Raw genomic sequence first — 24,435 nt, forward strand, 5'->3', positions numbered from 1 at the left:
ATATCTTTTCTTGATCCAAACCACAACATTTTGTTGAATATGTAGGATATCTTTTCTTGATCCAAACCACAACATTTTGTTGAATATGTAGGATATCTTTTCTTGATCCAAACCACAACATTTTGTTGAATATGTAGGATATCTTTTCTTGATCCAAACCACAACATTTTGTTGAATATGTAGGATATCTTTTCTTGATCCAAACCACAACATTTTGTTGAATATGAAGAATATCTTTTCTTGATCCAAACCACAACATTTTGTTGAATATGTAGGATATCTTTTCTTGATCCAAACCACAACATTTTGTTGAATATGAAGAATATCTTTTCTTGATCCAAACCACAACATTTTGTTGAATATGTAGGATATCTTTTCTTGATCCAAACCACAACATTTTGTTGAATATGAAGAATATCTTTTCTTGATCCAAATACACTGCAATAAGTTTTTTTTTCTTCCCTTTTTCATCTTTTCCTCCTAGAAGCCAAATTTAAATTGTTTGAAATTGTTTAGTTAGAGCTTTTAAAAATCTTAGTTTTTTTTCCTTACAAAATTTCTATTCATTTTTATCATTTAGAATTAAAACACAATTCAAGCCAGGAAAACACTATCACCAACAAATTAGAAAATTGACAGTAGTTGTAAAGTCAATTTTTAATTTACAGTAGTTGTAAAAATCATTTATAAATCAGTTAACTAAAAGACCATGTTATTTTGGAGAACTTTTAAAATTGTAAAATAAATAAAGTTTATTTCTTTACCATTTACAAGAAAAATATGGCGTCTTAAAATAACTGAAAATTAATGTTTCAATTAATAATTGCGGCTTATGCAGTTTAATTTTCAACTTTACAATTTTTAAATCTTTAAATATTTAAATCAATTTAAAAAATATTTTAATTAAAAACATTAAAACAAATCATATGACAAAATACATAAATTACATTGTATAAAAAAGTAAATTACTCATTAATTTTTGTTTTTTTGTAATATTTTGGTTTGATTAGTTCATCTAACATAAAGTTACTAATAAAATAATTACTAAAATCATATATATTAAAACTGTTAAGAATACATTAAAAAGGTTAGTTGCTGTCACTCGGAAACATTTTTTATTTTTTTTATTTTTCACATTATTTTTTGCCTGACTGACATTTGTTGTAATCAAAAAGCATTTTTCTTGAAAAGAAAAATGAAAAGTTTTTAAAACGGAAAATGAAAATTTTGAAAATTTTTTTAATTATAAACTAGTAGTTTCATAAAGTTTCTTTTATTCATTTTTTTTCTTTTCATTAAAAATCTTGTAAATAATAATTTAGAAAATAATATTATAATTAGCAATTTAAGTCTTAAAAAATATTTTTAAAAAGAATATAAAAATAATTGTAATATTTAATAATAAATAAAAAAAAAAATGAAATTTTTAATAAGAAATATAAAAACAATAGAAATGTTTTAAAAGAATATAAAAATAAATGAAATATTTAAAAAGAAATATAAAAACAAATAAAATATTTAAAAAGAAATATAAAAGCAAAAGAAATGTTTAAAAAGAAATATAAAAACAAATGAAATATTTAAAAAGAAATATAAAAACAAATGAAAAATTTAAAAAGAAATATATAAAAAAATATTTTGGTTATTTCAAAGATTTTGATTAGTGATTTTCAAACAAAATCTTTAAATTTTTATGAATTCAAATAATGTCATTTTAACATAAATGCTTTACACAGTTTTCTGTAATTTGGTCAACTGTGTTGGTTTCTAAAGATAACATAATAATGCAGTTCTTCTAAAACTAGTTTGACTATTTGCTCTACACCCTGGTAATGAGATGAGAAATCTAGTTTATTATTATTGTCTACTAGTTTTTTTAACTGAAAAATGTTGCATCACATGAGCAGTAAGGTAAATTTACTCATACTAGTGATTGGTGTTGAAGTTTGTTTCAGTTTTTGTAGCCTGGACATCTTTAAACTATAAATGCAAACTTTCTGTTATTATTCCATAATAATTTTGTTTTGAAAACTTTTTTCAAGGCAAAATTATTATGGAACTATATATAAAGGTCAATTAAATAGTTTTGAATATTTTCTGAGTTTTATTAATGATTTTTAAGAAGTACCATTGTTAGAAATTCACTTTGTTGAATTGTACCATGTACTTTGTACCATTGTTAGAAATTCACTCTGTTGAATTGTACCATTGTTAGAAATTCACTTTGTTGAAATGTAACATGTACTTTGTACCATTGTTAGAAATTCAAATTTTACTTCTTTTTTGTTTAGAAACCATAACATTTTACAACAGTTAATAGTTTTTTTGTTTCTTCAAAAAAAAATTTAATTTTTAGTTATATGAATCTTACATCTAATGTAACATATTATTAGAGTTTTATAAGAATTACAATTAATAAATTATTAATCAAGTATTATTATTAACTAATATATGATAACATTAATAAAAAAATTTGGTTATAAAAAGATATCAATAAAATGATATCAATAGTACATATGATGAAATAAATCAATTTTAACAATATTAACAAATTTAACAATAAATCAACTTTAACAATATTAACAAATTTAATATCAAATAAATAAAAATCACTAAAGTTTGTTAAAGATTAAAGGTGATGAAAGTATTCAACAATTAAAAATCAGTAATACATATGAATATAAATTTTAAAAATTTTATTGACTTGAATATTTACAAAATATTATTGACTTCTTACAAAATACTTATCGAGTTCTTACAAAATATTTATCGACTTCTTACAAAATAATTATTGATTTCTTAAAAAAAATTTATTTACTTCTTACAAAAAATGTATTAATTTCTTAATACATTTTTTGTAAGAAGTCAATAAAATAATTTATTAACTTCTTACAAAATTTTATTAACTCCTTACAAAAGTCTGCTAAATTTGACAGTAAACTTTTTATTGGTATATTTATATTCTTATAATGATATACTCTGAAAAAAAACAACTTTGATACAAGTTTAAAATTTAAAATGTCACCAATTTGAAACAATAAAAAAGATAAGAAATAGAAATTTAATAGTAAATTATACATTTTTTGAATAATCCTTGAAATAGAATTATTCAAGAAATATAAAAATGGGAGTGAATTTCAATGCACTGATGTTTGTGAAAAGAAAATAGATAAACAAAACTTTTTTGAGCATGAAGAAGCGGTTACAGTAAAAGTATGTGACTTATCTAAATTGCAAGTCAAAGAAGACTTTGTTTTGTTTTGTAGAGTAATAACAGAGGTGATGCGACCATGGTTGTATTTGTTAATAAAAGAAAGATTAATAAGACAAAGAGAGAAAACTTTAGCAGATACTAACTCTGAAATGGATCGGATATAGGGTTTCCATCAGAGGTTAATAGTAAAGATGTAAAGTATGTTTTAGCCTTTGTCTAAAGTTATTCAAAGAAGTATTGGTTTCATCATCAAATTCATTGTTGTGGAAAAATTATTTATTAAAATGTTAAACAGTTTTTTTTTTTTTTTTTTTGTGAAATAATTAGTATTAATTTATCATATAATCATTAAATTAAAAATATAATCTGCAAATTGGGGATTAATGTTGGCACTATAATAATATATTATTATTTTAATTTTTGAAATTAGAGTTGTTAAATTGAAGTATTAGCGTATTTAAATTGTTAAATTAAAGTTATTAAGTCAAGTACTATTTCAAAACAAGTTAAACAAAAATAAAAACACAAAAATAGTTTTTTGCTCTAATAATTAATATTAATCTTTATCTTTAGGATTACAAATTCTCCAATTGCTGATGTTTTTATTATTTGGGCAAACTGTGAAGATAAAGAAATTAGAGGATTTATTTTAGAGAAAGTATGTTTGTTTTAATCAAAAAAAAAAGTTTTACTTTCTTCAAGCCTTCTCAAGCTTCTTCTTTAGTTTAGGAATTTTATACTTTTGTAAAAATTTTATTTTTTTATTTTTTCAAACTCTTGCTACTGTTTTAAATAGAAAAATTCCTTATTATTACCCTGTACCTCATAACTTTTATTACTCTCTACTTCATACCTTTCTACCTCATACCTCTCTACCTCATACCATTTAAAATTTTTTTAATATTTGCTATTATAATACCTTTAGTTGAATTGTAGTTTTTTTTGGTTCTCTTTTTATGTTCTGTTGTTTGTTTGTTCTGTTGTTTATTTGTTTTGTTCTTGTTTATAAACTATTATAACTTATATTAATATAATTATTATAATTATATATAATTATTATAATTATATATAATTATTATAATTATATATATTTTATTTTATTTTAACTATTATAACTTATATTTTATTTATTAAATTTTAAATCAAAATGCAAACTTTTATTTAATATATTTATAATAAATAAAATAAAATAATAATATGATAATAATAATATTTATAATAAATATAAATAAAATTTTAAAACATGTCATAAAAATTTTCTGAATGATCACACATGAGCAAATAGTAATAGTAGTAATAATACAAGCTGCTGTAACGACTATTGTCACGGAGCATAAAGTTTAAAATTTATACTTTAACAGCTGTTAACAAATGTTTATCTAGTCTAGCTTTGAAAGAATTTACTGTCATTGCAGAAACCACTTTTTCAGGTAAAGCATTCCAATGAGGTATCACTCTGTTCGTAAAAAAATTGTTTCCTCGGGTTGTTTTTGCAAACTCTCTTTCAAATTTCATTGAATGACCTCTTAGAATTTGGGAAGAAGCTTTATGAAGCTCTTTATACCACAATATCTTATCAATCTCAGTTGTTATTTTGAAAAACTCAATAAGATTATCACTTGTACGTCTTGTTTCCAAAGTTGTGAGACTTTGTCAATCTTTCAGTAAAACTGATGTTTTAGTTCAGGTGCTAGCTTTGTTGCTCGTCTTTGAATTTTCTCTAGGTCATTGATATCCTTTTTATTACTCCAACTAGAACTGCGAATTCCAGGTGTGGTCTAACCAGCGATGTGTATAATTGCCTTACCATTTCAGTGTTAAGATAAGTAAAGCTTTTTCTTATTAAACATAAAGATTCTTTGTGCTTTACTTGTAGCTTCTTGAAATTGAATGTTTGGGTGCAAAATGAATAACACTTGGATTAAAGAGAATTATTTTTCAAATTTATTTATGTAATATAAAGACTAAAAAGAGATTAATAAGAATAATAATTAAAATACAGACAAAGCACACAAACAACACTGGTCTTTTTTTTACAATACAAACAACACTGTTCTTTTTTTTTGCAATACAAACAACACTGGTCTTTTTTTTATAGGGTATGAAAGGTCTAACGGCTCCAAACATTGAAGGAAAGTTTTCTTTAAGAGCATCAAAAACAGGTTCAATATTTATGGAGGACGTCGTTGTGCCTGAACAAAATTTGCTTCCATTTGTCACTGGTTTGAAGGTTAATTTCTACAGGTTTTTTTTTTTTACTTAAATTTTAAAATTCTTTATAAGTAATTTGATTTGATATTTAGGGACCATTTGGGTGTTTGACTAATGCAAGGTACGGAATTGCCTGGGGTGTCTTAGGTGCTGCAGAGTTCTGTCTTCATATGGCAAGAAATTACACTTTAGAAAGGTAGATTTTTTATTATTTTTTTGGCAAACATTTTATAAGAATTTTAATTTTTTCAAAAAACTTATCATAAAAGTTTCATCTATATCTTGCCCAGATTTGCGTAAATAAGAAAAATTAAGAAAAAATTTAAGAATCATCAGCATGTAAACATAAATGACCTTAGTTAATGCAAATGGGTTTTAAAGCAGACTTTTTTTTTTATTTTATCTCTTTTTTCTGCTGGATTTTTGATTTTTTTATATTTATTACTAAATAAAACTGAAAATATTCTAGAATTAAAAACTGAAATTATTTTTGGAACAAAGTTTTTTTATTCCAAAACTTAATAATTTCAGTTTTTGTTAAAAAAAATTAATTAATTAAAAAAAAAATAGTTTGGTCATATTTTTTCTTACTTGCTGTTGTAGTCAACAACTGTTTGCTGTTATAGTCATTTTTGTGAAACAAAAGTGAAATTTTTTACAACTTTCTCCTCCTCTATTTAATATATTTCTATAACGATCTTCAATTGTTCACCATGTATAAACAAAAAAAAACCAGTTTTTTTTGTTTTTTTACTTAGACATCAATTTGGTCGCCCTCTTGCTCAAAATCAACTTATTCAAAAGAAGCTGGCTGATATATTAACAGAGGTAAAAAGTTTTTATTATAAGTTTTATTATTCTGATAAAATCTTTTTAATTTTTATTTAATTTAATATTTTAATTATAAAATTTAAATTTTTTTTAATCATAAATTTATAACTTTAATTTTATAAATCTTCATTAAATTCAATGGCTAAATAATTTAGAAATTACAGGATTTTTTATTACTGCACATATAAATGTGAAATTAAAGAGTTGTTACAGTCAGCAAATGTGTAAGTTATGTTGGCCATCTCTTTCAAGAATTTTTTAGATAAAACTATTTTTGTAGGCTTTAAATTTGTGTTTGGTTTTTATGTGTAGCAAGTAGCTTGGGTCATGTAGAATTTGTTTTAAGATTTTTTCATCAATGTTTATGTACACTTATGTATGTTTGATTTTGTATTTTTTAAGGGTAATATCTTTACTGATAAACTAGATTTTAATATTCTTAACTGAATTTCCTGTATTTTATGCTTAATTTTGACAAATTGATCAGTGATCATGCTATGGATCAATTGGCTTAGTCCAATGCTTCAGTAGATTATATTCTATTATTTCTAGTATTTCTTTGTGAAAGTCTAGTTTTTCGATTCTATTAATTAGGTATTAAGCGGAAGAGAATTTAGGATTAATATACCCGATTGTTGACTGGTGTTTATTTCTAAATTTAAGTCGAACATTTTTTATTTTTGTTTTATTAAAACAAAAATAAAAAATGTTCTAAACTGATTTTTTTATATTAGGAGAATAGCAAATAAATGTTTTTTTTTTTTTTTAATATCTAAATAATAATATTTATGATAATAATAATAATAATATTTATATAACTCTTATTTTTATTTATCTATGTCAACCAAAATAAGAATACATAAACAAATAAAAAAACAATAATATAAATAATTTTAATTAACGTTAAAAAAAAAAAGATTTTTTTTCTAAATTCTCCTAATATAAAAAGTTTCATTTAAAACCTTGTCAAACCAACGCGACGAAATAAGAATTTTTTAATGACATAATTCGTTTTGTTAACAAAAAAGCTCCAAAACTTTATGCATGTAGTTTTAACTTACATTACACAAATTTAAAATAAAAATGTGCTTTAACATCCTTATTCAAAATTTTTAATGTAAAAGCGTAACATTTTTCTTTCGCATATATTATTAAAAAACTTTAGTTTTTTAACTAAATTTCAGAAAAAACTTTTTTTTTCAAGTTTTTGTTAACTTATGTTACATGGTAATTGCAAAAGTTTATTCGTTATTTTCTTTAAATATATATTTTTTATAAAGTATAATTTCTGACCAATAACAATTTGAACATGTTAGCTCCATTTTCATGCTAAATAAATTACAATTATACAAATAAATAAGCGAGAGGTTCCGAGTTCGACCCCCACCACGTCCCTGGTAGTACCGCGCTCAACTTGTTTCTCCGCGCAGCGGCCTTGTTCGTCAAGGTTCGTGTTTCGGAGTTATAGAGTTGAGAGAGGGTTATAATCATAATTAAGTAGCCTCCTCATCTGTAGTGGCCTTCTGGGCCTTGGGGAGGTGAAATAACAAAAAAAAAATAAATAAATAAATAAATTCATGGTTAAAATAACATTTTACAACGATACTTTTATTATCATGCAACAATGAGAAAAACTGTAACTTTCCAAAGCGTAAAAATGACTTAAATAAATTAATTTTAGTACTAAAAGTATATTTTAAATAAACTTTCATGTGTCTACATCAATACTCATTTGCTAAAAGTTGACAAAAAAGAGAATAAAATTTGACTACTTCTTCATTTTCCGCCATGGAATTAATGAATATGGAATTGCCCGTATTCAGATGCTTAAGAGAAAATTGTAATTATTTTTGATGTCACAGCTATTAACTTTATAACTAATATCTTGAGGTTGGATCAATTGAAGTTGAGGTTGGGTCAATTGAGCTAAGTCTCTAACAATTCTGATGAGGATGTCATCATTAAATTTGTGAAGTTCAGCAGTAAAATGTTTAGGATGAGAGTATGAAAAGGAAGAGCCTGAGTGGAGTAGAGTAGAGTGAACTGCTTTGGCTGACTCCAGCTTTCACAAGTTTTCATGTCATAGGTATAATTTTGGCCTCGATTGCAAGTATGATGTAATCTAAGAAATTAAATTTTACTGTAAATTTTTACAATAATTGAGCATTAATATAAATAATAAATTATTGTTATATAAAAATATATTATAAAAATATACAAAAAAGTTTTCTTTTTTTTTTTAATATTTTAGGTTCTATTTATAATTTTTTTTTTTTTTTTTTTTGAATGAGTGTTCTTTTAATATAAATTTTATTGGGTAGAAAAGCATGTTCTGAATGCTTGCTAACTATTCTTTATCAACACCAGATTGAAACTACTATTGACTTGTGAACAACCAAGGACATTTCAGGAACTGATCAATAGCACTTCCTTGACATTAGTGTAGCGGTGATAACAGAATTTTATTCTCAATACTTGGCTAGGCATCATCCAGGTGCTGTATCACACTCCTGGTGGTTAACCACAGCAAATCATATCCTGCAATTTCTATCCAAATTCTGTACTAAATTTCTGTACAAATTCTGTCAGGTCATTGGAAGACCTGACAGACCATTTCAAAACATTACAATGTTTGTTGTTAAAGTTTATGTGGGTTTATATCAAAATAAAATTATCGTGCAAAGATAGTTTTGTTCACCTATGGTATACGGTTTCAATAGTTCTGTTCACCTATGGTATATAATTTCAATAGTTCTGTTCACATATGGTATATAATTTCAATAGTTCTGTTCACCTATGGTATATGATTTCAATAGTTCTGTTCACCTATGGTATATAATTTCAATAGTTCTGTTCACCTATAGTATATAATTTCAATAGTTCTGTTCACCTGTAGTATATAATTTCAATAGTTCTGTTCACCCATGGTATATAATTTGAATATTTCCTTATCTACCAAATGTTTTTAAAAACTTTTTTTAAAAAGCTCTAAAAACTTCTTTATTGTTCACTAAACCAATTTTGTAAATTGCAGTAACAAGCAACTATCATTTTAATGATGTTATTAATATATGTATTTTGTTAGTTTATATTTTAAGTTAAAATGTTTTGTTTTTAGCATTTGAAATAAAAAATTTAGCATACAAAATGAGTAAAGGGAACACATATGAGGCTCTGTTCAACATGATTTTAGAATGTAAAACATTCTGGGGTTCAAAATTCAAGCAGTATGTTTTAAAAATTTTGAGCGAGGAAATAAAAGGCATAAAAAGATCTAGAAAAAACCACCTTAAAAGTGTTTATAAAATTTCAAGTTTAGGTGGTACACAAAAAGTATTAACAAAAAAGGATATATAGCAACAAAAAAAATGTTATTGAAATAATTTGAAATATACATTTGTCTACTGGACACAAAAAAAAAAACTCAAACAAATAATAGAAACGAAAATCAAGTATTTCAAGGGACTTGTTAATGACTTTATTAGGCAATACTAAAGATGTCACGAGAAATTAAAGCGAAAAGAAACTGCATATGGAGTAGTTATTAAACCTATAACAGTAAATGATTTGAATCAATGGGGGCAAGTGAATTGTATGGACTTAAAAAAGTTTACCTGATAATATTTATAAATATATATTACATTATCAAGAACCTAATTTCATTTACTTAGGTCTTTGACCTCAAAAACTGAAAAAGTAGAGTTAAAATTTTATTTCCTTGAATATGTTTGTTTATGCGACACAATGGTCCCAAAAAGTGACCAACAGAGCCGTCCAGTTGCGTAGACCTGGGAGATGTGAAAATAAAAACAGATTGTAGGTGGTGTCATTGAATAAAAAATAAAAATCATAAGAAAATATAAAATGTGTGGCAAGACTTTTGTGAAGTAGAAAAACGAAGAATAGACGATAAGGGGGTATGGGGAGGAACAACTTACGCTCTAGTCACTCTGAGTGTTGAACATATGCAACAAAGAACAAATATTTGATATACTGATTTTAGAGACTATTGATGTCTACAGGTGTGATGGTGTAGTGCATTAGTATGTATCCTTTGGTCGTCTGGTCTGGTCTCATTATGTTTTCGTTCACTTTCAAATCGGGTGAATAGAAAGCTAAACACACTCACTCCTTGCGCTTATGGGCTAGCACATCAGAGCCAGACTTAAGAACTACAGAATGGATTTCAATTGATCGAATGCACACATTAGTCACAGTAGGCCACAAGCCATCGCTCTTAGTCAAAAGAGCTACTGCCTCGTGCTGGTGTGGAATGATGTGCTATGGAGTGAGATTTTAGATCCGAGCACATAGTCAGCGAGCGCTGATCCGATGTGCATTGTGGAGCTTCCGAATGAACGTGTGTGTGAGTGTTAGCGTAGCCATTAGGTTATTGAGCGCCGTAACCACATCCAGCTGGATAGCCTAATGTCTGTTTTGTCGTTGTGGTGTACATTGGAAGAAGTCAAGGCTCACCAGCCACAAAGAATAAATTTGTTTGTTTATGCGACACAATGGTCGCAAAAAGTGACCAACGGAGCCGTCCAGTCACGTAGATCTGGGAGATGTGAAAATAAAAACAGATTGTAGGTGGTGTCATTGAATAAAAAATAAAAATCATAAGAAAATATAAAATATGTGGCAAAACTTTCGTGAAGTAGAAAAACGAATAATAGACGATAAGGGGGTATGGGGAGGAACAACTTACGCTCTAGTCACTCTGAGTGTTGAACATATGCAACAAAGAAAAAATATTTGATATACTGATTTTAGAGACTGTTGATGTCTACAGGTGTGATGGTGTAGTGCATTAGTATGTATCCTTTGGTCGTCTGGTCTGGTCTCATTATGTTTTCGTTCACTTTCAAATCGGGTGAATAGAAAGCTAAACACACTCACTCCTTGCGCTTATGGGCTAGCACATCAGAGCCAGACTTAAGAACTACAGAATGGATTTCAATTGATCGAATGCACACATTAGTCACAGTAGGCCACAAGCCATCGCTCTTAGTCAAAAGAGCTACTGCCTCGTGCTGGTGTGGAATGATGTGCTATGGAGTGAGATTTTAGATCCGAGCACATAGTCAGCGAGCGCTGATCCGATGTGCATTGTGGAGCTTCCGAATGAACGTGTGTGTGAGTGTTAGCGTAGCCATTAGGTTATTGAGCGCCGTAACCACATCCAGCTGGATAGCCTAATGTCTGTTTTGTCGTTGTGGTGTACATTGGAAGAAGTCAAGGCTCACCAGCCACAAAGAATAAATTTGTTTGTTTATGCGACACAATGGTCGCAAAAAGTGACCAACGGAGCCGTCCAGTCACGTAGATCTGGGAGATGTGAAAATAAAAACAGATTGTAGGTGGTGTCATTGAATAAAAAATAAAAATCATAAGAAAATATAAAATATGTGGCAAAACTTTCGTGAAGTAGAAAAACGAATAATAGACGATAAGGGGGTATGGGGAGGAACAACTAACGCTTTAGTCACTCTGAGTGTTGAACATATGCAACAAAGAAAAAATATTTGATATACTGATTTTAGAGACTGTTGATGTCTACAGGTGTGATGGTGTAGTGCATTAGTATGTACCGTTTGGTCGTCTCGTCTGGTCTCGTTATGTTTTTGTTCACTTTCAAATCGGGTGAATAGAAAGCTAAACACACTCACTCCTTGCGCTTATGGGCTAGCACATCAGAGCCAGACATAAGACCTACAGAATGGATTTCAATTGATCAAATGCATACATTAGTCACCGTAGGCAATACTAAAGATGTCACGAGAAATTAAAGCGAAAAGAAACTGCATATGGAGTAGTTATTAAACCTATAACAGTAAATGATTTGAATCAATGGGGGCAAGTGAATTGTATGGACTTAAAAAAGTTTACCTGATAATATTTATAAATATATATTACATTATCAAGAACATAATTTCATTTACTTAGGTCTTTGACCTCAAAAACTGAAAAAGTAGAGTTAAAATTTCATTTTCCTTGAATATGGCGCTCCACATGTCTTGCAATTTGTTAATGAGAGAGAACTTACTGCTAGAATTATATAAGAACTCTGTGTTAAGAAAACTGTGACCTAATTTAATCTTGGTTAATGGAACCTAGGCATTCTCAGTCACAAGGCTCTGTTGAAAGAAGTAATGCTACCCTAAAAGATTCTTCTTGGACAAGCAATAATAAGTCATCTGTATGGAGAATAAAATTTATTCAATGGAATATGAGCACTACATTTCATGAAATAATAAAAATGGAGCCATATAAAGCTCTTTTTGCAATCAAACTAAAATTTAGATTCGGTACAAATATTCCAATAGAGTTTCTCATTCGTATTCAATCAGGAATAGGTGAAAATGATCTCAAAAACATTTTAAGCCTAACAGGTATATTTGAAATTTCACATTCAATATTTGAAAATGATAATCAAAGTTCATCAAAAACTATTAAAAATAGTGAAGAGGTTCATGTTCAAGATAATTTCAACAATTATGAAAATCAGGAAATTGTGTTTGACTATTTTCAGTTCCTCAAGAAAACAGCAAGTTAAATGAAGTAGTTGATATTTTTGATACAGAGTGCGATAAAAATCCCCATCCAGCTATTATTATAAGGACATTTGCCAGTGAAAATATCAAAAAAGCTGTTAAAGATATGATATCAAAAAATAAAAAACACTGGTTTTAAAAATAAGAGACAATCAAGATTTTGTCTAAATTTTATATAGTTTTCAGATTTAAAAAAATATTTATAATTTAGCAAACCAACTAGATAGCCAAAAAAACACTAAGCAATTTTATTAGAGTAAACATTTTAAAAGCCATTTTTTTAGAAAAGAACAAGTGTGATATAACTTAAAAATGATATTTTTTCTACTTTAAGATATTTTATAGAAGAACAATGAAATTAAAGGCTTGCTTGAAAAAATTTAAATTCTATGGGGGAGAGGAAGAGAATTAGGTAGATGCAAGGTCCTAAGAATCCTTAACCCACAAACCTCAAAACTTGTTTGGTTCTGCAAACATGGTTTAAAATAGACATAAAAATATTTTGGGGTGGACAAGATTAAAATCTCATCCACCCCAAAATACAGATTGGAAATAAGTTGAAAAATCTTGTGCAAACCTCTTTCTAATTTCTACAAAAACATTTTTGTTTTTCAAAAGTCATTTTTATGTCTTTTTTAAACCATGTTTGCAGAACCGAACAAGTTTTGAGGTTTGTGGGTTAATCATTCTTAGGACCTTGCATCTACCTAATTTCCTTCCTCTCCCCCATTGAATTTAAATTTTTTCAAGCAAACCTTTAATTTCATTGTATACAAGTAATTTGCTGCAATTGTTCCTGCATCAGAAAAGTCTGAATTTAGAAAATCGGGGCCTATCCCGACACGGGACTTTTTTATTTTTAAGTAATCTTTAAAAAAAAAAATTTTAATTTATAATTAATAGCCAAAGATCTAGTAGCCTTAGTAGCCTAGGACTAGTACAAATGTATAAATCATATTTAACACCTTCATATTGTATTCTTTGCTGGAATTTGTAATTCATTTTTCTTGGTTCTATAAATGCATGTTACTATAGGTGCATATACAAGACACGTATGACTTTTCTAATAGGAATTATAATTTTAATTTTGACAAAATTTGATTTGTATAAAAAAATTTATTTTCTGGTTTTAGATAACCATTGTGTTTTAGATATCCATTTTTTTTAGGTAGCTATTGGGCTCCAATCATGTTTACAAGTTGGTAGGCTTATGGATAAAAAAAAGTAAAATTATGAATACTTTAACTAAGTGCCTAGACTCCTTTAAATTTTTTAAAGTTAAAATGTTTTTCTGGGTTGTTTTTTTTTTCCAGAGTTGCTCCAGAGATGGTCTCTTTAATTAAAAGAAATTCATGTGGCAAGGCATTAGATGCTGCAAGATTAGCTCGTGACATGTTAGGAGGTATTGTTTTGGTCTTAAAAAAAACCTGAATGTATTAGGTTAGACATCAAAATATTCACAAAAGTTGTTGATGGCATTGTAAAAATTACGAGAATAACATTGAGAAAATTTAATGGTAACCTTTTGAAAGTTAAATTGTTGTTTTTTGATATTAGGTAACGGTGTGTCAGATGAATATCATGTTATCAGGCATTGTATGAATTTGGAAGCAGTTAATACTTATGAAGGTTAGTTAAAACATATTTAAAAAAAAATCTCTATTTTGACCTGATAATAGAAAACAGATTTTATATACGCTTTTATAATCAAGTGTGACTGCTGATCTATAGATCTAAAGGTAATTTTAAATATCTTTTTAGCTATAAAATTGGTCATTGGTGATTTTTTTTTTAATTTTTACTTTTATCTATACAGATTGAAATACAAATATGTTGTTTATATGTTGATGTAATATATATGATACGATACGAAATACAGACGTGTTGTTTTAGTGCAGCAGATTAGCATTAAAAATTACTAAAACTGGGCACAAGTGGATAATAGCATGAAATTTTCACCAACAACTCAGAAAATTATGCTCATCATTTTAAAATATGGTGGCAAAGCATAGCATGACCAGAACTGTCTTGAATCCATGATGGCAGTTACCGCCATCTTAGGTTTATAAAAACCTTTTAAAATTTTAAAATTTAATTAAATATTTCTAAAAAACTTGTTACTCAATAAAAAGTTTAAAGCAGCTAAGAAACCAAAACAACTTTTAATAAGCATATTAGTTAATATTAATCTATACATTGTTACATTTCAATCTCTGGTACACTCTTCTTGACATGCTGCATTACGCGTTATGCATGGGTGGAATGTTGCCAATCTGCCAGTACTTTTGAGTAAAGAAATACTGCTTTGCAGAATTTACACTTTTTTGCTCAGCAGTTTGGTCATACAATAAAATGACAAATCTTTCAAGTAACAACAAAGTTTCATCTGTCATTGGATCATGAGCTGCAGAAAGTGCCAAAAATGCATCAGTTACATCATTGAAAGAAGACCAAGTAGACCATGCTGTTTTTTTACCTTTACCACAAAAAACTGAGGTTGTATCGCTACCAGTAAAAGCATGGAAAGTTGATAAAGATTTCGATTTTAATGGTCCAAGACTGTTAGCTATTTCATATACTGCAATGTAATGGAAATGCTTTCCAGTGCCAAATGCAATCCACAGCTGATTGCATAAAATTTTGTGCCAAAAGGATATTGCTATGATAAGAACATCTGTATCTACTGTGCGTATTGCAGTATTCTTGTAACCAGCCCTTGCTGCATGATATGCATGTAAAATGAGGCGAGTATCAGCCTCTTCATGAGAGCATGGTTCAAGATTATCAAAGGTACAAGAGCTTGAAGACAGAACATGTTGCCCGACGGTGGCTATTTTAACTTTTGACTCAGGTAATTGAATTGAAACTGCTTTTTCAAATAAAAATTCAAAAAATTCTGTTTTGTTGTGATCATCTCTTTGGATTTCCTGCCATTTATGTGGGACATGTACTTGAGATCCCACACGTACTTTAGCTCCAGCTCCTCACGTCGTACACCTAACCAGGCTTAAATAACTGAACAATAACAGCCCATCAAGAGCCATCATATCAAATGAAGGCGTGGAAGGATCAATGTCAATGATTTGGGTGATTTTTTCTAAGCATGGAACCAAATCAGACTTGGCTCCAAATCGTAGAGTGCCAAACTCTACGATTTGGCACTCTACGATTTGGAGGGAGGGTATGACTGATTTTTATGCTCAAAAAATGTTTCCAAACTGCCGCCTCTAGTTTGGCAGCCAATGTACAATCTAGAAAATAAGTAACAGTCACTTTGCGTGGATTTCAAGCGTTTACTAATATTAGACAGGATTGCTGATTGCCGAGTTGTAAATGGGGACAAATTATTGCGTTTTAGCGATGCATACACGCTAGCAGTTCTATTAACAAAGTGATCTTGAACAAAATTTTTGTTCTGAGATTAGCCTACATCACGAATTGATATAATATTGGCTGCAGTACAGCTCACGACACACTTGCTATGTAATACCACAATATCTTCACTGTCAACTTGAAATGGATTGCCCATATCAACTAGTGTATCAACTAGAGCATTTACATCATGTTTGAAAGCTGTCTGAATATTTTCTTGCTGATCATGGTGTCTATATTTACGCATTCCATAATGAAATTCTTCAACGAGCCGAGATACTTCCGGTCCTGCAATCATCCAACAACCTAATGCATGTTTGTCTTGTGTTAAACCAATAGCACTACCATCACCATAATTGCAGCATTGCATTGTTCATGGCTTTGATCAATAGCCATTGCTGAAATTTTTCGTACAGTTTTTTTAACTGTAAATTTTCCCAAGTTAAAGTTGAGCTTAGTGCAGCTAAAGTTGATAGACTATTCTGCAAAAGACAAACCATGTCTCGAATGTGCACAGATAACCATCGAACATAATGAGTTCGATCATGTGAAAAAAAACAATGGTCCCAGTTTTGTTAAGCTATCTAAGTATAGATCAAAATTTGAAGTATGCAGAAACCTAATAAACGTAAATAAAATAAGCTGGATTTTTTTGACTGTACTCCAATAAGCAAACTGTGGATGAACCATTTGCTTTACACTCCAGCTAGTGAAAGGCAACAGTTGAACGCCATCGTCAAGCAAACTACAATAAGACTCGCATGCTTGATACTGTAGTATATGATTTGCAGAAACAGAAATTTCATGTACATATCAACAACATTTTACATGGGATGCAGATAAAAGAGCTTCAGCGGTGCCTGATGTTACAATTCCAGCTGCAGTAACAGACTCGACCCAGCCGCTTCCCTTTAATAAGCTACCAAGCGCTTTAAGACAAGCCATTTCTATGTGCAGGTCACTCATCATAACTACAAATTTATCTTCTCCATACAAATCTCCATATGCAATAGCATACAGCGGTTGATCAAACGTAATAACAGGGATCTGTTCAGAATGAAGATGTTGGATAGAATTTTTTATTACATCCATTGAGTGTCGGATCATGGCAACACTATTGGAAGAATCTTGAAATTGTGTCAACAATGAAACTATGGATAAATTTATATCTGGATTGTCGGCATGGTATGTCGACCATGAAAGCCATTCCACTGATTGCAAATTGTTATTTGATCCATCGGCATCATTAACCTGTCTAACAGTTTCAAGCCACAAATGTTCTTTATTGAGTTCTTGTTCCCACACAGCACCACTACCTGTAAATGGACCACTGCTGATAAGTATAGCTAGTTGATCATTTTAAAACCTAACATCTGAGTATGATTCTGGTAGAGCTTTTATTTTCTTACTACCACACAAGTTAAGAAGCAACATAACATTGCGTGGAACTCCAGTACTGTAATTATCAGGTTGCTGAGCTAATGAAATAGCTGTGCCATGGAATGCTTCACAAGCTGTTGTTGCCCAGTCAATCGGATTAGGGCTGTCGAAAACCTCATTCTCCGTAGAAATAGGATGTGCAACAATATATCGTTTGGCCATAATATATATGTATAGAGGCCTAGGAATAATACATACATACATACATACATACATACATACATACATACATACATACATACATACATACATACATACATACATACATATATATATACATATATATATATATATATATATATATATATATATATATATATATATATATTTATATATATGTATATATATATATATATATATATATATATATATATATATTTATATATATATATATGTATATATATATATATATATATATATATATATATATATATTATATATATATATATATATATATGTATATATATGTAAATTATGTTAGTGTATTTTACAAATAGTGCTCAATGTTCTTAAAGAACAGATCAATAATAAATTAGTAAAAAACACTTATCTAACTTTTATCTTCTACTTTGAATTTCACCATCGCTGGATCATCAGGAAGAGTTCAGGACTCTTCTTGATGATCCAGCAATGGTGAAACTTAAAGTAGAAGATAAAAGTTAGATAAGTGTTTTTTACTAATTTAAATATATATATATATATATATATATATATATATATATATATATATATATATATATATATATATATATATATATGTATATGTATATATATATGTATATATATATGTATATATATATGTATATATATATATATGTATATATATATATGTATATATATATATATGTATATATGTATATATGTATATATATATATATATGAATATATATATAAATATATATATATATATATATATATATATTCATATATATATATGTATATATATATGTATATATATATATGTATATATATATATATATATATATGTATATATATATATATATATATATATATGTATATATATATCAACACATAAAAAATAACTATAAACTTACTTTTAATTGATAAATATTGTTTATCTATTTTTCAAAACGTTTATATTTTATTTGTGATGTGATTTGTTTTTTAATCGTTTTTTTAAAAGTGCAATGTGATTGGATAACTTTATACTAGGCGGTAATTATACGGTAATTTATTAAAAAATTTTGTTACTAAAAAAAATATTCCGTGAAAAGTGACGTAATTATTCTTTATCTTTCTCCAGCTCATTTACCATACCTTTTTGGTAAAACTGGACGTGCCACCATATCTTAAATGCATTGGATACTTATTTTCTACATCTAAAAAAAGTTTCATGCTTTTATCCACTCTTGTACAATTGTTATGCTAATCTGCTGCACTATTTGTATTTCAAACTGTCAAATTCACGGGTAACTTTGTCTAACACTTGCATGTACAACCGGGTACCGGGATGTCATTCGCAATATAATTTTATTTATGTAAACCAAAAAATCAATATTTTGTTTGGATCTTTTAGATAATAAATTTATTCAATTCTCTCTTGTGGCACAAGTAGAGCTTATTATTCTGCGTACAAGCATTTTAGAGGTTTGCGTACATGCTTATAAGAAATTATATTAGAAAAACTTGGTTCTTTTATTTAAAATTTTTATTCAAATTTGTATTCATAAAACATAAAAAAAAATTCTGGATACCCTTAAACTATGGTTGTGTAACATTATGTTCCTGTTAGGTTGTTAGGTTGCCCGTTCCGGTATCTTAACTGGTTTTGGTGTGTGTTATGATATTGAAATTTTTTTAACGCTAATTTTTTGTAGGAACTCACGATATTCATGCTTTAATACTCGGCAGACAGATAACTGGATTGCAAGCATTCAACTAATTTTTTAAAATTTGGTTGCACTTAAGTGATATATCTAAAATATTTATCATTTTACATACTCAAATATTGTTGCGAAATTGCATTTATTTAGCAAGTAAAATTTTTTTTAAATGTCAAAACTTTAGATAATATAAAATATGAAATTTGTACAATTTGTTAAAAATTATATTTGATATATGTTTTAAAATTTAATGATTGTATTAAGTTTTATACGAAATGTATTAAATTTTATACTGTCCGAATATTTCCTCTTAAATTTTGAACAATACTTTCACTTATCCAGTGAAGCACACCTTCATCTTAACTCACTAAATGAAAGTCGCAATTTAAACTTCAAACTTAATAGAAAATATTTATTGGATTAACCCACAAATCGGCTATCCATCTATGCGAATAACTAGAGGACAATAATTTCACAACAATACAAACAAATGATTATCAGAGATTAGATAAACTTTTCCTCTTAGCTAACCAATCAGTTGCCGACACATGAACCGTCATGACGGTTCATGTGTCGCTCAGTAGCACAAGATTTTTTTACCTCCTGACGCGTCAGGAGGTAAAAAAATCTTGTGCTACTGAGCGTTTAATTTTACTACTGGAAATCTTTCTAACGGTAAAGTGTTCCGACCATATTAAAACAAGCCACTACCTACCGAACATTCTATTGCTGAATTTCAGTGGACCTATATAAGCGTTCTGAGCGGTTATTCATCGGTTAGTTAGTGGACCATTAGTCGAAGCCGCAAAAAGTGGCTAGCCGATGACTTGCCATTGTAACACGTAATAACGTGTCGGAAAGTTATTGGCCGGCCATTCATAGCGGCTGCAGCTAATAGTCCACTAATGCGCAAAACTCCAATAAACCGCTCAAAAATGCCTAAATAGGTCCATTGCAAATCCACTAAAACTATGTTTGCTGGGTAGGGAAGAGTGGACACCATGAAACATTGAAGTTGTGGCATTTTAAGAGTTGTAACAACCACTTTCATATGGTGAAACAGTTACTACTAGACAGAGTTCTTAGTCCTTGGCCTTGGTCTTGCCATAAAGCCAAAAATTAAGTCCTTGGCCTTGAAACTTTTGGCTTAAGCCTTGAAATTTTTTGCTTTAACGTTGATTGTTTTGGCCTTGGTCTTCATAAAAAAATATATAAAATTAAAGAATTAAAAGTTTTCATTCTTCATTTTACGTAATTACTTTATTAACGTAAGGCAAAAATTCAAGTCTTTAGTCTTAAAAATGTTTGCGTCGACGTTGACCTTGAAACTCTTATTCTTGGCCTTGGCCTTGTAACATGTAGCCTTGGCCTTGACCTTGTAACATGTGGCCTTGGCCTTTCTACTTTTGGTCTTGTTAACAACTCTGCTACTAGAGCTTTGTTTTGACAAAAAATTATATAATTTGATATCTAAAGACTTGCAAAGGGTTGAGTTTTGTTTTTTTAATGACAGTAATTTTTTAGTTTTAAAAGTCGATAAGTTTTAATGTATATTGTTCAATGTGTCTATCGGTAAGTAATATTATTTTGTAAACTACAATCTATAAGCTCTTTATTTAATTAAGTTAAACTATTGAAAAAACAAGTTGATACTAAAAATAAAGCGTGTCTATTTTAGTACTTTGGCAGCCCTAAGTTTACTTATATTTGCAATGGTCATTTCAATCACAGTTGAGTTTATTCGAAAGCGATGATTTAAAATCAAATTATATCAAAGATGTTGCTTTTACGGTGGAAGAAGAGTATGATGTTGATGGGCAAGTAGCTGATAGTGAAAATGCGTTTTATGGCATTTATACTTTATTAAAGTAAAATGTTCATCACCACTGCGCACGACGCACTACTTGTTTTTTTGTGTTACATAAAAGCAGTTTTGATATTACAGGTCTGCAAATTTAATTTTTTAATTTTTTTTTAAATGTTATTAGGTAAATTGTATGTATTTCTGTAAGCTGAATTCGAGAATGCCATCCATTTTGACCCATCATATTCAAATTTTCCTCAAACTAGGAATTAAAATATAGGCAAAACCCGCCTTACACTAATTCTGTACGAAATGCTCAAAAGGAAAAAAGTAATAAATTTATACAAATTTAGTTTTAAGTTATAAAATATTTTATTTACAATATATACAATTATAAATGTTTATAAAACTTGTTTTTTTTTTAGTTTCGAAGCTTCGTTTTGTGCTCTTTCTTTTGTGGGACGTTATATTTTCCCTTTGCAGCATCCAGCAGTAGCTGCCCATCATATTTATATCCCTTCGACCTTAATACCTTCTCTCCATTTCCTTGATATCTTGGTGAAACCCCTCACCTTTTTTTATTTCTATTTTTTTATTAATATTTAATTTGTCATTTAAAAACATTTTACAATGTTCTTGTTTTACAAGTTTCATTAATAGAATTTAAATAAAAAAATTAATAACGACAGGAGCAAGTTTTGGAACAGGTTTAACTCATAGACATTAAGAGCTTTAATTTCCCGGAGTAACGGTTTGGAGTTGGCATATTTATGCACATTACATATAATTCTACTGGATTGTTTTTGTTTAATATATATATTTTTCAATGCTGAAGGACAAGTACTTGCCCAAGCAATATTACTATAGCTTATGTAGCTATGGATAAAAAAGTAATACAATTCTGTTAAAATTTTTTTAATTAGTAGATGTTTTGTTTTATTCATGTCTATAGTTTTAGAAATTTTGTTTTCATTTAGCGTATTTAGTTTTAGAAATTTTCAATTAGCGTAATATGATTTTTCTAATTAAGATGTTCATCAATTATTATTTCTAAGATATTAGGTGATGCAACTCTGTTTACGTCATTGTTATTTATTATTAGCTGAGGAAGTTGCAGAGGCAAGTCATTAGATTTAGATTGGTGATGAAATAAAGTATATTTAGTTTTACTGTTATTCAAAGAGAGTTTGATTGATTTGAACCATCAAGGTTCATCATCAAGGTTTTCCAGCTCACGATTTACTGTAGAGAAAATTGTTTTTATATTGTAATGAGTATAAGAGAGATTAGTGCCATTAGCAAAAAGAACAAAATTAAGCATGTTTGAAGGAAAGTGGATATCATTTACATAAATCAGAAACAGTAAGGCTCCAAGAATAGAGCCTTAAGGAACCCCACAGCTTTTTGTTTCTAACTTTGCACACGTTGAATTATTAGATACTCCTTGTTTTCAATTTTTAAGGTAGCTTTGTAGCTATTTTAAGTTGCATTTATTATTCCATATGTTTCTAATTTGTGCAAGAGGATTTCACGATCAACTCTTTCAAAAGCTTTTGACAAGTCGATGAACAAGCCGAGAGTATAATTTTTTTAGCTAATTTGACTTTGAAATCCATAATTTGACTTGCTAAATCAGTTACTGCATGATAAATTGAATGCCCTTTTTGGAATTCAAACTGTTGTTATTGAAAGATTGAAGATGAACAAAAGTGGTAATTTAATAACATCAAAAACAGCTTTTAAAACATTAACATTAATATCGTCAAAGTCTGCACTTTTATTTATTTTAGACGCATTAAAAGATGTCTGAAGTTCATTTACAGACAGTTCTGATTCATCCATTACTTAGTGAGTTTTTTTTAAATAGGACTGAAATGTTTTATTTCCAGGAGTTATATCTGCTGCTTAATTCTTTCCTATGTTTATAAAAAATTTGTTTTTCAACAGAAGTTTCCAGCACTTTCTTATCAAAGATTTCTTGGGTCAAGTTTATTTTTAATCTAGATGGAATAGCCGCGTTTTTTTTGTAATTGTTTTTTTTCCTGTAACTTCTTTAATTACTTCCTAAGTCTTTTCACTATTTCCTCTTTAATGTTCTAAGAGGTTAGAATAATAACTTTTTTTTATTTGCTTTTTCTTTCAAAACAGTTTTTATACTTTTTGTATTTAATTTCATTGTTATAAGTTTTATTTTTTTAATTTTTTATGCAACCTTTGTTTTTTTTTGGATGATTTTCTAAGACCACTTGTCATCTACGGGTAATTAAAGTTTTTGGAATTAGTAGTTTTTTAATTTTTGAAAAGAATCTTTCGTATTGTCTAGAAAACAACCGTTAAAATAAGTTGTATGCATCATTAGTATCATTGCACTCAGTTAAAAGGTTCCAATCGATTTCTGTTAATAATTCTCGAAATTTTATAAACAAACAATCTATGGTTAAAAAGAAGTTAGCAAAGAGTACTCTTCTAAAAGTAAATTCTTCATTAACTGCATAAAGATTTTCCGGAAAGTAATCCAAATGGGAGTTAAAAAAATAGAGTTTAAAACTCATTGAGCATCCCAGATTTTAAAAACTGCGTAACTACATCTTTTAAAGAATTCTTTGCTTACCTCTCAACATTGTTCATTACATTTTCAAAATGTTCGGGGATCTCTCCAGATTATGGAAACACCAAAGCAAAATGATTTACTTTTTGACCATATTTTAAGTCCTTCAACACACTCTAAGCAAACTCCATGCGGGGCCCAAAGTTTGTCCTGGTTCCCAATCTTCACACAAAATACGCAAAATACACTTTTTCAACAAAATCAGTAATATTACTTTGTTGTTTTTTCATTACAAGTTTACCACAAATATCGCAAAAACTCTCAGAAGAATTTATTGTGTGGACACGAAAAAATCCGGTCAACTTTAAATTGAGATTTCTCTAAAACCACAAATGCTTTTTATTTCTTTTATTTTTTAGTTAAAAGTTACTTCATTACCTTTAATTGTGTTGATAAACTTTTGTTTACAAATCAATGATTTGCAAAATGTTTCAAAAAATTGCAAAACCAATTGAGGTGCGTAAAAAAATTGCGTTATTTTTTTTGCAAAAATCCATCTACTTCATATCGCTTGATTGCAAAACGTACAATTGTCCCAAAATCTTCAGTCATAGATA

At 28.4% G+C, this 24,435-nt stretch overlaps 1 protein-coding gene across 1 annotated transcript in view; it reads left to right on the forward strand.

Moving 5' to 3' along the window:
- Window positions 1-19,767, forward strand: part of LOC100204769 (glutaryl-CoA dehydrogenase, mitochondrial) — a 59,787-nt gene extending 40,020 nt beyond the window's left edge. The window contains exons 9-16 of the mRNA XM_065818383.1: window positions 3,788-3,872; window positions 5,313-5,444; window positions 5,518-5,621; window positions 6,184-6,253; window positions 13,979-14,034; window positions 14,124-14,212; window positions 14,368-14,439; window positions 19,461-19,767. Of these exons, the coding sequence (XP_065674455.1) occupies window positions 3,788-3,872; window positions 5,313-5,444; window positions 5,518-5,621; window positions 6,184-6,253; window positions 13,979-14,034; window positions 14,124-14,212; window positions 14,368-14,439; window positions 19,461-19,525 (673 nt within the window). The 3' untranslated portion in view covers window positions 19,526-19,767. The remainder of the gene's footprint in view (window positions 1-3,787; window positions 3,873-5,312; window positions 5,445-5,517; window positions 5,622-6,183; window positions 6,254-13,978; window positions 14,035-14,123; window positions 14,213-14,367; window positions 14,440-19,460) is intronic.
- The last annotated feature ends 4,668 nt before the right edge of the window (window positions 19,768-24,435 follow it).

Source organism: Hydra vulgaris, chromosome 14 (assembly GCF_038396675.1).
Source record: "Hydra vulgaris chromosome 14, alternate assembly HydraT2T_AEP".
NCBI lineage: Eukaryota > Metazoa > Cnidaria > Hydrozoa > Anthoathecata > Hydridae > Hydra > Hydra vulgaris.